At 45.0% G+C, this 12,523-nt stretch overlaps 1 protein-coding gene across 2 annotated transcripts in view; it reads left to right on the forward strand.

Annotated features, from left to right (window-relative positions):
• Positions 1–12,523, forward strand: part of TRAM2 (translocation associated membrane protein 2) — an 81,756-nt gene that overhangs the window by 37,698 nt on the left and 31,535 nt on the right. For both annotated transcript variants that reach the window (XM_077903674.1, XM_077903675.1), the window contains one exon: positions 4,631–4,694. In XM_077903674.1, the coding sequence (XP_077759800.1) occupies positions 4,631–4,694 (64 nt within the window). The remainder of the gene's footprint in view (positions 1–4,630; positions 4,695–12,523) is intronic.

A 12,523-nucleotide genomic window follows, 5' to 3' on the forward strand; every position in this document is an offset into this window, starting at 1 on the left:
AGGCTCTGATATGCCTCACAGAGGACATACGTGTGTCAGATAAGCTTCCTTAGGCATGAATTATAGTGCTGTTGGCCATGAGTTCAGTGTTCATGTTTCAGCAATATATATTAAATACAGCATCTTTAAACAAAAACATGCATAATCAAGGTTGTATATTGATTGGCTGATGGAAATATTTGTGACCAGAGATTGTAGGTACCTAACTCTGTATTTCCCCTTAGAGCAATGGTCCAGTGTCACTCTGTATCTGCAGTGACTTCATTGAACACAACTACTCTGAGTAAGAAGAATTGACTGTATCTTCAGGACTAGGGAAAGAATGTATGTACAGCCCATATACCAAATGTCTATCTTCCTCAAAGGAAAAACAGGATGATTCTTTGAGTAGTTAGAGTAGTGGACTCTAAACATTTATATACACTCTCAGATCCTGTTTTATTTAGCTGAGCTTTTTGGTGTCAAATATTAGTTCCAAAGGAACATACTAATGAAAAGTACTAGAATGTGTAAGGAAGTTTTTATTATATAACCAGTTATTTGTATGTTGGCATTAGCGAACAATAGTTGACCTACACATTTTCCATGTAGCTAACTATATACTTCAAATACTTTGATGTATGTTGCATAGATTTGTAACTTGGTCTATGACATACTACAATAACTATTTCATTAACAGAGCTAAAAAATGTGATTTAAATGTTATTTATAAGGTGTAGCTCTTTTTAAAATTTTCACTCTCTCGTCCCTTGCGTCAAATTATATAAACACAGTTCAAGTTATGATGTCAAAATAAAAAGAAATAAATTCCAAATGGATACATGCATAGGAAAAGCTCTCAGAGAACTGGCATCAAATATGTGGAGGGAGATGTGAATACCAGCTGCAGAAGGGAGGAAAGCAAAGAACATAGAGGGGATGTAGGTTTTTATGTATTTCTCAATTGTTCAGTTTTTCAAAGTATTTGTGTTTCTTTTGAAGTTAAAAACGTACTCAAGACACATTTTTAAAAAAGATTTATTTATTTGAGAGAGACACACAGAGAGAGGCAGAGACATAGGCAGAGGGAGAAGTAGGCTCCCTGCGGGGAGACCGATGTGGGGCTTGATCCCAGGACCCCAGGATCATGACCTGAGCTGAAGGCAGATAGATGCTCAACCACTAAGCCACCCAGGTGCCCCAAGACATTAATTAATTAAATAAATTCTATGAAGGGCACAGGAAAAGTTCCAAGACAGAGACTGGCCTAGTAGTCACTGAGAAGTTGGTGAGGACTAGTCTCTGCACGAGTGGCTTGCAGACATGCTTGCACATGGGAACGCTCCGGGGAGCTTGGGGACATGCCGATGCCCCAGAGGATCAGGTTTAATGGGCTGGGGTGACCCAGGCATAAAGATTTTTTTTATTTTTATTTTTTAAAGATTTATTTATTTATTCATGATAGACATAGAAAGAGAGAGAGGCAGAGACACAGGCAGAGGGAGAAGCAGGCTCCATGCCAGGAGCCCGATGCGGGATGCGATCCCGGGACTCCAGGATTGTGCCCTGGGCCAAAGGCAGGCGCCAAACCTCTGAGCCACCCAGGGATCCCCAACCGCTGAGCCATCCAGGGATAAAGATTTTAAAAGCTTGCCCAGGGATTCAAATCATGAGCTAGAGTTGGACACCAGGACTCTACACACAGAACTATATTACAGAAGTAGACTCTGGCCAGCTTAAGGAGGCTCTCTAGGGGGTTCACGCAGTTGGTGGGAGCCTGGGGCGCCCTAGGGCAGGGCTGTGGGAACTGCAGAGGAAGAACCTGGGTAGGTACACGGCACTGACCAGCATGTTCCTCCATTCCTGCCCCAAATTCAGAGTCTAGGATAAGGTGTCTGATTGGCTGGTCTTCTGTCCTGGGGAGAGGACATGGCCCCATCATCATTCCAGGAGGAAGCTGATCATCAGAGTAACCACTTCCCTCATACACATGCATGTGTGTGCACACGTGTGCACACATACATATCTGGGGAGAAGGGGAGGGGTGTTTCCCCAGGAAATGCTGGTGCCTTCAGGAAGCAGGTCAGCCAAAACCTCATGGGGGCCCACTCTGCCCCATGAACTTGAAAGATGGGTGTTTCCTGGATGAAACTGAATGGAAATTTGTGCCTGGAACATGTGCAGTGTTTGGCAAATACTTTCTTCCTCCCTGCCTGCCTTTCCCCTCTCTTCCCTTTCCCATTGCCACTGGCTTCCACGTCTTCTCTCTTGGGGATATCAGCCTGAGAAGACAAGGCTTACCCTCAAAGGAGTCATGGTGGACAGTAGAGAGTCAGGCAGTTGGGTCAAGGGTGACCAATGTGAGTGGCATTCAGGAGGGGACACCACTGTGGCTGGAGTGGTTGTAGTGGGGCTTCATGCTGGTGTGGGTGCAGGTGGTTTAGCAGCCAGATGTTGTCAAGGAGAAGGCCGTGGTGACAGCGAGGTGATGATGAGATGATGAGGATAGCCAGAGTGACAGCAGTGGGTCAGCTCCTGCTGAAGAGTGGGCAACAAAAGAGTTGAGTGAAGCAAGCCAGCACAGACTCGGCTTTTGGTTTTCTATCTTGTCCATCGAGTAGTAACTGAGCCCTTCCTGTGTTAGTCCCTGTGTGCAAGGAGTGGCACCTGAGAAGTCCAAGGAGTAGACAGAAAGGGTGGCATGGGGGCCATGGTACAGGATGCTTTCCATGGAAGGAGGCATCACACCCTGTGAGCAGTTAGGGAAGGCTTCGTTCAGGGCCACGGGTGAGCTGGGTTATGATGGATAAATGAGATTCTGATCAATAGATTTTGATTGTGTGTGTGTGTGTGTGTGAGAGAGAGAGAGAGAGAGAGAAGTAGGATACAAAATGAGAGGAGCTAAAACCCCCAAAGGAAATAGTGAGCAGCATGTTTCGGCTCAAAGTGTCCATCTGTTCTAAAGGAATACAGGCAATTGGGCTAGAAGGGAGGCTGGGAGCCCCCTGAGGAAGGTCTTGTGGACCACCAGTAGTAAGGTTTTGGGGTGGAGGTCGGGGGGAGACCTATGTGTTTGGATAGGGCTTTGTGTTTTCCAGAGCGCCTTCTTAACCCTCAGTCCCATTTGACTTTTTCCCTGTGAGCGTGACTGAACATGTCCCAGACAACAGCACAAACACATGAGAAGGCTCACGCATCGCTGTGTACAAAGGGCAAATGACACCTCGCTGCAGAGAAATAGGGTTGTTGACAAGGGCAAGTGGCCGAGGATGGTCACCTCTATCTGGGTGTGTTGGGAGTCCACCCGGGGAGGGTCTGCAGTGTGTCATTCGCTTGGTTCCACACTGCTGTGGTCATGGCCAGTATGTTCCCCCCACACCCACAGTACAGCCCGCACACCTTTTTGTTTAGAGGAGAACCAGTGAGTGTATTGCTGAGGTGTATCCAGGGGCCTCCTGGAGAAGGCCTGGGTCTGGGCCTCCTCCTCACCTGGCCTCCTCCCCTGCTTCTGAACATGTGGGTGGTGCTTCTCAGCCCCACCTGTACATCAGAAACATCTGGGGAGCTGGACCTCACTGGCAGCTGGGCCAGTGCCACCCAGACCCACTGGGGTGCTACACATGTCCCCGATCTTGTGGACAGGGAGACTGAGGCCCGGCGTGTCAGATTACTTACACACCTAGCAAGGCAGAGGCAGCCTTTGAATCCAGGTAGCTGGTCCTTAAATCCAAGCCTTGAACCCCTACATTTGGTTTCCTCTTCCCTGCAGGCTGAATTGCCAGAGTCCGGATTTGGCTCTTGCTAGCCAGGTGACGGCCATGGACTTGGCCCAGCACAAGTGAGATTTTCAAGGCAGCTTTCGAAATAAACAAGCCAGCAGCGTGGGCTGTTCTGTCTTGCCCCGTGCCCCCCAGCACAGCACGTGTGAAATTAGCAGCTGCAGGGCTCTGTTTCTGAAGCTCAGGGGTACACTTTCAGGGCTGCTGTCCAGTGTGCAGTTAACTGGCTTGCCGGGGAAACCTTAACCAGGTCGAAGCTTCTTAAAATCTTGAGTCCTCATTTTCTACCAGGTTCTGTCCTCCACAGGGCCAGGTGCCTAGGACTAACTTCCTAAATACTTGAATGGTGGCCTCAGCTTGGGAGCACTTGGCTTGGTTTCATCTGCAGCGAGTACAAGTCTAGATACCACCCAGGGACCAGCATTGTTTTGTTTGTTTGTTTGTTTGTTTGTGTAGGTATTGGGAGGCATGTCATTAAAGAAACACGGGGCGGGACGCCTGGGTGGCTCAGTGGTTGAGCGTCTGCCTCTGGCTCAGGTTGGGATTCCGAGGCCCGGGATTGAGTCCTGCATCGAGCTCCCCACAGGGAGCCTGCTTCTCCCTCTGCCTGTGTCTCTGCCTCTCTTTCTGTGTCTCTCATAAATAAATAAATAAATCTTTAAAAGAAAAAAAGAAACACGGGGAAACAAACAAACAAATGAGGCTGACTCCTCATTAGGTAGAAACCTTTGTGGGACAGATCTGTGGGTCTGAGATGCAAAAGGGAAGAAGGGCCCCCGGGGCTGGTAGCAGGATCTACTTGTTGTTTTGTTTTGTTTTGTTTTTGATGTGACCAAGAAGCTAAATTGGAATGTTTTTCCTTTATTTTACAGGTCACCGCCAAGACTGCCTTCCTATTTATTTTACCTCAGTATAACATTAGCGTGCCTACAGCAGGTAAGAAAAGCATGAGTCTCTGTCTTGCCCTCGTCCCATTAACACTGAAGGACTCAAAAAACTTCCTTGTCCTGTGTCCATGCGTGATCTTTTTAGATATCAGAGCTCAGCCTGCCGCATCGTAGCCCTGCTAAGAGACAGCCTGGGGCCATGTGAGGCCCTTGGCCCATGGTTCTGCCTCTCGGGGTTCCCAGGCCCCACCGTCAGGAACCAGTCACTGCACCTCTCTTTCAGTTGCAGAGCGCTGGGCATCCTCTTAATGAATAAGGGAGGAATTTTTGTTTGCTGATTCTAGTTCATTCTTTAGTACAGAGGTGAAGCATCTTGATTTCAAAGTGAGAGTCTCCTCTTTGCCTCACTCTCCCAGGGACTAGCTGAAGGATTCTGGGGGCAGAGCCCTTAACCCATGACCTGCGGAGGACACAGTCCCTGTAGCCAGACCCAGGGGAAGCTGTGCTTGGGGGGCAGCCAGTCAGTTCCTACATCTGAGACTCAAGCTGAGGTGTGTTAGCAAGAGAGGAGGAGAACTCTGGGCTCATGAGAGAAGAGACAGGAACTGCCATGGCCAGGGCAGGTGGTCAGGAGACAAGACCAATGCTTGCTCATCCCCAAGCGCCCTCCGGCCCTGGCAGGCACAGTGGGTTGCTGTGCCCAGGGCCATGTGGCCCAAGGTCTGGTTCTGTCTTCTCCATTCCTGCCCCTCCGCTCTTTTTTAAAAGACTGAAGTAAAATTGGGATGCCTGTGTGGTGCAGTAGTTGAGCGTCTACCTTCGGCTCAGGGTGTGATCCTGAAGTTCCTGGATGAGTCCTGTGTCGGGCTCCCCACAGGGAGCCTGCTTCTCCCTCTGCCTGTGTCTTTGCCTCTCTCTCTCTCTCTGTCTCCCATGAATAAATAAATAAAATCTTAAAGAAAAACATAAAAATAATAAGTAAAATTGAAGTAAAGTCAACACACAATGTTACATTAGCTACTCCTGTCTCTTGAAAATCCTAGTAACTAAGGCACCTCTAGATCAAATGAGGCTCATTTAATTATCTTTTTAAAACGATGTATTTATTTTAGAGAGCAAGAGTGTGTGTGTGAGCAGGGGGAGGGGCAGAGGGAGAGGAAGAGAGAGGATCCTCAGGCAGACTCTATGCTGAGCACAGAGCCCAACATGGGGCTTGATCCCCGGACCCTGAGATCATGACCTGAGCCAAAATCAGGAGTCAGATGCTTGACCGACTGAGCCACCCAGGCGTTCCTTTCTTTTTCTGTTTTTAAAAAAAATTGTGATAAAATACACATAACATACAATTTAGCATCTTAATGCTTTTTAAGCATACAGTTCAGGGGCGTTACGCACATTCACACTGTTGTGCAACCATCACCACCACCCTTCTCCAGAACTCTCTTCATCTTTCAAAACTGAAACTCTGAACTCGTTAAACAGTAACTCCCCACCCTACCCCCATCCCCAGCCCCTGGCAACTATGGTGCTGCTTACTACTGCCTCTATGAGTTTGACTATTCTAGGTAGCTTATGTAGGTGGAATCATACAGTATTTGTCTTCTTGTGTCTGGTTAAAGTTTATATTTGTCTATAAACATTTTTCAAAATGCATTTGTGTGATACATGACCCTCAGAGGAAATTTATAAAATGCAGATAAGCATAGGAAGATAAAAATCACACATGATACCACCACCCAACTAACCACTCCAGTTAGTGAGTATTGATTCATAATGATCCACTGTTTTTGCTCTTAGTATATGATGAGCCTTTTCCATGCCATTAATTATTATTCTTTTCAATAAGATATTTTGGAAAGCTATAGTGTGTTTCTTAATAGGGATTACCACAAATTATCTATTCAATCCCATATTATTGGATAGTTAAGTTTCCAGTTTATGTAGTAAACAGTGCTACAGTAAACATTCTTGGGACTAAATTTTTACATGCATTTATGGTTATTTTCCCACGATAAATTCCTATTACTGGAATTTCTGGGTCAAGTACTATGTATATTTTAAAGGTTTTATATATGCATTGCCAAAATATCTTCTGTCATCTAATTCTTATGACCCATAAATTCTAAGTTTTTAAGTTTTTTTGCAAATTTAAAATGGACAGGCTTTTTAAAATGTCAGAATGCCAGTGTATTACTTTATAAAGAGAGGTCCAGCTATTGAATATTGTGTTGATATTTTCATTGCATTTCTCCCTGAAGTCAGTTTATATGGGATGCAAGATCATAACCCAACACTGCTTTATTAATTTACCATGAGAAAGTGTTGTCCTGGGGGCTACAGCAGCTGGTATGCATGTGACCAGGGCATGCTTTTATTATAGGAAGGGCCTCTGAGATACTGTGGGTTCGGTTCCAGACCATTGTCATAAAATGAATAGTGCAGTAAAGCAAGTCAGATGAAATTTTTGGTTTCCTGGTGCATATGAAAGTTATGTCTACACTCTCCTGTAGCCTGTTAAGTGTGCAATAGCATTATACCTAAAAAGCAGAGTAGACACCTTGAGTAAAAAGTAGTTTATTGCTAAAAAATGCTAACCATCTTCTGAGCTTTTAGTGAGTTGTAATCTCTGATCACAGATGGCCATTGCAAGCATAATCATAATGAATAACTTGGAAATATTTTAAGAACTACCAAATGTGACACAGAGACAAGTGAGCAAATGCTGTTGGAAAAAATGGCACCGATACACCTGCTTGACACAGGGTTGCTGTCAAGCCTTTGGTTTGTCAAAAAATGCAGTGTCTGCAAAGTGCAGTAAAGTGAAATGCAAAAAATTGAGATATGCCTGTGTTTGTAAAGCCAGATCATGAGCAGAGGGTTAATTTTTGAGTTTGCAGCTTTCCCAGAGAAATTAGCAGACAAGTGATATCCTAAGAGAAATCCATCTCCAGCTGGGATGAGAAGGTAGACTTCATCAGTGCACATGGGTTCCCTCTTCTCCACATCCTTACCAATACCTGTTATTTTCACCATTCTGACAATGGTGAGGTATTCTCTCATTGTTCTGATTTGCATTTCCCTGATGATTAGTGATGTTGAGCTACTTACCACTTGTCTGTTGGCCATGTGTATATCTTCTTTGGAAACATGTCCATTCAGGTTCTCTATCCAGTTTTAATTGGATTATTTGATTTTTTTGGCATGGAGTTGTAGGGATTCTTTATGTATTTTGGATATTGACCCCTTACCAAATAGATCATTTGCAAGTATATTTTCCCATTCTGTAGGTTGCCTTTTTGTTTTGTTGATGCTTTGGTGTGCAGAAGCTTTTTATTTTGATACAGTCCCAAGAGTTTGCTTTTATTTCTCTTGCCTTAGGAGACCTATCTAGAAAAATCCTATAGCACAAGTCAGTGAAATTATTGCCTGTGTTCTCCTCTTAGATTTTCATGGTTTTGGGTCTCCATTTAGGTCTTTAATCCATTTTGAGTTTATTTTTGTGATGTGAGGAAGTGGTCCAGTTTCATTTTCATTCTTTTGCATATGTCTGTCCAGTTTTCTCAGCACCACTTATTGAAGAGATGGTCTTGCCTCCATCGAATATACTTGCCTCCTTTGTCATAGCTTAATTGACCATATAAGCATAGGTTTATTTCTGGGCTCTCTATTCTGTTCTATTGATCTGTGTGTCTATTTTTTGTTGTTGTTGTTGTTGTTTTTTTTTTTTTATTTATGATAGTCACAGAGAGAGAGAGAGAGAGAGAGAGAGGCAGAGACACAGACAGAGGGAGAAGCAGGCTCCATGCACTGGGAGCCCGATGTGGGACTCGATCCCGGGTCTCCAGGATCGCGCCCTGGGCCAAAGGCAGGCACCAAACCGCTGCGCCACCCAGGGATCCCTGTTGTTGTTGTTGTTCACAAAACATGTCTGATTTTTTACTCCTAGAGCTCCTCATTTATTAGGGGGGGATAGATAATAAACAAGTAAACAATAAAAAGTTACAGTTGTAGTAGGGGTAGTGAAGGGAATAGACAAGCTTATGTGTGATAAAGAAAAATGAAAAAGTAAGGACAGAGATGTTGCCAAGAAGCTGACATTGGAGCTAAATATGTGTGGCAAATTGTGTTGGGGACATAGGGAGAGGGTCCAGGCAGAAGAAAGAATGTTCCAGGCACAGGGATTAGCATGTGTGAAGGCCTCAAGTGAGAAACAAATATCTTGGCACATTCTAGTGACTGAACAAAGGCCAGTGTACCTGGAGCCAGCTGGGTTTGGCATCTTTCTAGGGTGGGGTTATTGAATTCTGTTCCTGGCATCGTCCTCCAGGCCTGGGTAAAGGTGAAGGTACATTATAATCCATACTGAAATGAGGAGGATTCAGTTACATTAGAACGAGAGGATAAAGTATTGTTAAGTAGCCTATCTCTTATTTAAATCTTGCCATTTGGGGCTATTCGAAATATGACAAGCAAATAATCAAGAGGGGCAATGAAATCAGAATAGCCTGCTTCATTTTGTATTGGGCCTCCTTAAGCACCAGCTTGGTATGGTCATGTTTGGTTTGTAAGTATGAGAGGAAAGCAAACTTTTCATGGGAAAACAGCAGTTCACAATAATGGGTCTGTTAAGGTTGTGATTTTTAGAACCCTCCTCCCAAATCTCTTTAAGGCTGAGCTGAGGGTGCTTGGGCATGTATCCTTTTTGCATAACCTGGGTAAATTCTGATTTCTAAGGTTTCTTCTTTAAATCCTGTGTAACTGGCTCAATTCATCATTTATCTATTTATTTTTCAATTTGGCATTTAAATTTGAATCTTAGTAGAACCGTGGCTGTGTTCTTACAAAGCGGTCTACCAAAAAAAAAAAGAAAAAAAAAAAAAAAAAAAAAAACAAAGCGGTCTACCATTTCTGAATCCCCACGTCTTTCCTTGCCAAGGTTTTCAGGTTCCTTTCATGATAACGTTGATGAGTTTCTCACCTCTGTCCTTCTCTCTTCCCTCCTCCCAGCTCCTCACATCTGTGTATAGGGCTAAGGTCACAAAAGTGCCACAAACTGAGTGGCTTAACAACAGAGAGTCATTGTCTCACAGTTCTGGAGGCAAGAAGTCTAAGATAAAGGTGTCAGCAGGGCCATGCTCCCTCTGCAGGCTCTTGGGAAGGGTCTCTTCCAGCTCTTAGTCCTGCCTGCTGGTTCTCTGGTTCATGGCAGCAGAAATGCCAGTCCTTGTATGGCATTTGCTTTGTGTGCATGTCAGTCTCCATGTCCGTGTTTCCCGTTTTTATAAGGACATCAGTCACGTTAGATTAGGGGCTCATTCTACTCCATTGTGACCTCATCTATGTGCACCTGCTACAATGCTATTTCTAAATAAGGTCACATTCTGAAGTGTTGGGAGTTAGGGCTTCCAACATATGAAGTTGCCGCAATGTTTTTCAACTCATAATGCTAGCCATAAATGTATGATTTTGTCACAGTATAATGAGCTGGTTATGAAGATTAAGCCCCATTCAGAGGGATGAGCTAAAAGAGGAAGTAGGCATTATTATTGTAGTAATAAATTGTTCATCCTGATGGCATGCCCGCCATCCTTGTTTTTCTTTAGGGTCAACAGCAATGAAGCAGGAAGTGTTCCTTGTTACCAATGAATCCATACTATCCTTGTTCCCATTACTACCCTGTTAGGGTTACCAGACTTAGCAAACAGAAATCCAGGACCACCAGGTAAATTTGAATTTCACATAAAGAGTGAATATTTTCTTTTTTAGTTGAGTATATCCCAGATTATACATGGGACATAATTATACTAGAAAATTATCCTTATCTATCTGAAATTTGAATTTAACTGGTCTTTTTTTTTTTTTTTTTTTTTTTTTTTAAGTAGGCTCCACTCTGGGCAGGGCTTGAACTCATGACCCTGAGAGTAAGACCAGAGCTGAGACCAAGAGTTGGACACTTAACTGACTGAGCCATCCAAGTGCCTCGGTCATCTTATATTTTGTCTGGAAACCATACACTCTGCCCAGCTCTGGCAAAAAATAAAATGTCTAGTTTCTGGTCTTACTAGACACTGAGTTTTCTTTCTGAGGAAAATAGCACAAGGTGTTGATGTTGGGGCCAGAAATATATAGAACCTAAAAGCTCAGAAAAAGATTTTTTATACAGATTCTTCCATCTGATCCAGAGCAGGTCACTCCAAATAGGTTGAGCACTTGCAAGATTGTTTTGGATTGTGCTACTAATTTGCTGAATTGTCTTGGGTGGACCACTTAACATTTGTTGTGTGTATCCTTCATCTGCAAAATTGACAGCTATGGTCTCAGTCTCAACCCCAAGTGTTTCCTGAATACAGGAAGTCCTGAAAGTCCTCTTAAGTGTTTGCCACTCAGATTGTCTACAGACCCACGTCATTCACATCACGTGGGAACTTGTTAGACATGCAGATTCCCAGGCCCCACCCCACAACTATTACATCAGATCTTGTTTTTTTAAAAAATATATGTTTATTTGAGAGGGGTGGGGGAAGGACAGAGGGAGAGAGAGAGAAGATCCTCTGGCAGATTCCCTGCTAAGCATGGAGCCCAACTCGGGGCTTGATCCCAGGACCCTGAGATCATGACCTGAGTGGAAACTCAGAGTCAGCCACTTAACCAACTGAGCCACCCAGGTGCTCGCAGATCTTGCTGTGTAAGGAGATCCATAGGTGATTCCTGTGAACACTGGAAGTGCTGTTCAGTGCCCTGCATAATAAAGTACCAGGCAGGCTTTCAAACGATCCTGTGCTTCCGACCTCAAAGGTAACACAGGGAGACCCACTAAATCCTATACCTTGTTTGCGTTTTCCTGTTTTCTTCCACTTTTAGTTTCTCAAGGACTCTGTGGTCTGAGAGGTGGAGGAAGGTGAAGAGTACCACAGGGTGGATTTGGTTTTGAGCTGGACCGCAGCTCCCCAAGAAGTCACAGCTAGGTTTGTAAGGCAGTGTGGGCACGGGTCATGGTAGCTTTACATTCCTGGGCCTGTCTGTTGCTGCACACCTCGAACAAAAAGGCTGAGGGTGAGGGACCCCTTCAGGAGAAGGGTTTGTTTTGTAGTCCTCACAGGTGACAAGGACACATTCCCTGGCTCACACGGTCCTAGGTGGCTTTATGGCAGCATTTTGCAGCTAGCGATGGAAAGGCCAGGGACCTCCCATACTATAGCTTGGCTGTGGTTCTCCTAGTCCCTGGTGGGACAAGACACACTGCCCCATAAAACCACCTAAGACAGATGGTTTTCAGGCCTCATTCAGCTGAAAGCCTTTGTCCAGGGCTCAGAGTGTGTTTTTGTTTCTTGCGCTGCCTGGCAGGAATTCATCTTGTTTCCTGCTTGTATCATGTACTTGAAAGCCTGGCATCACATATCGGACTGAGCCCCGGTTTGTAAGATAAGCTTGTGGGGGACAAAAGGGAAGAGACAGGTGGGCAGCAGTGGCTCTGGCAATGGAGCCTTGCTTGATTACAGAGCAAGCTACCCAACCTGGACCTGCGGTCTTCCCAGATGGAGGGTATTTGAGGCTTACCTAGCCTGGCCCCATCCTTTTCCCGCTGAGGGGGCTGAGACAACTTCCCAGGGACATGCCACAGGCTGGGCTGGTCACACCCCATGCAGCACCAGGACCCAGGCAAGCCATCGGAAGACTGGGTTTGCTAAGTGGGGCAGGGTGGGGGGGACCTAACCAGGGAGGCAAAGACTTAGCTCTGTCCTGGCCTCTCTGGTGAAACAACCACCAAGGTTCCCTTTGGCCCTCAGGTCCGGTCTATATGAATAAGAAAATAAATCACATCTCCCAGTGTCCCTGGCCTTATTGGTCAATCATCTGAAAAAGAGTGGGAAGCCTCTG

This window comes from Canis aureus, chromosome 7, assembly GCF_053574225.1.
Source record: "Canis aureus isolate CA01 chromosome 7, VMU_Caureus_v.1.0, whole genome shotgun sequence".
Classification (NCBI taxonomy): domain Eukaryota; kingdom Metazoa; phylum Chordata; class Mammalia; order Carnivora; family Canidae; genus Canis; species Canis aureus.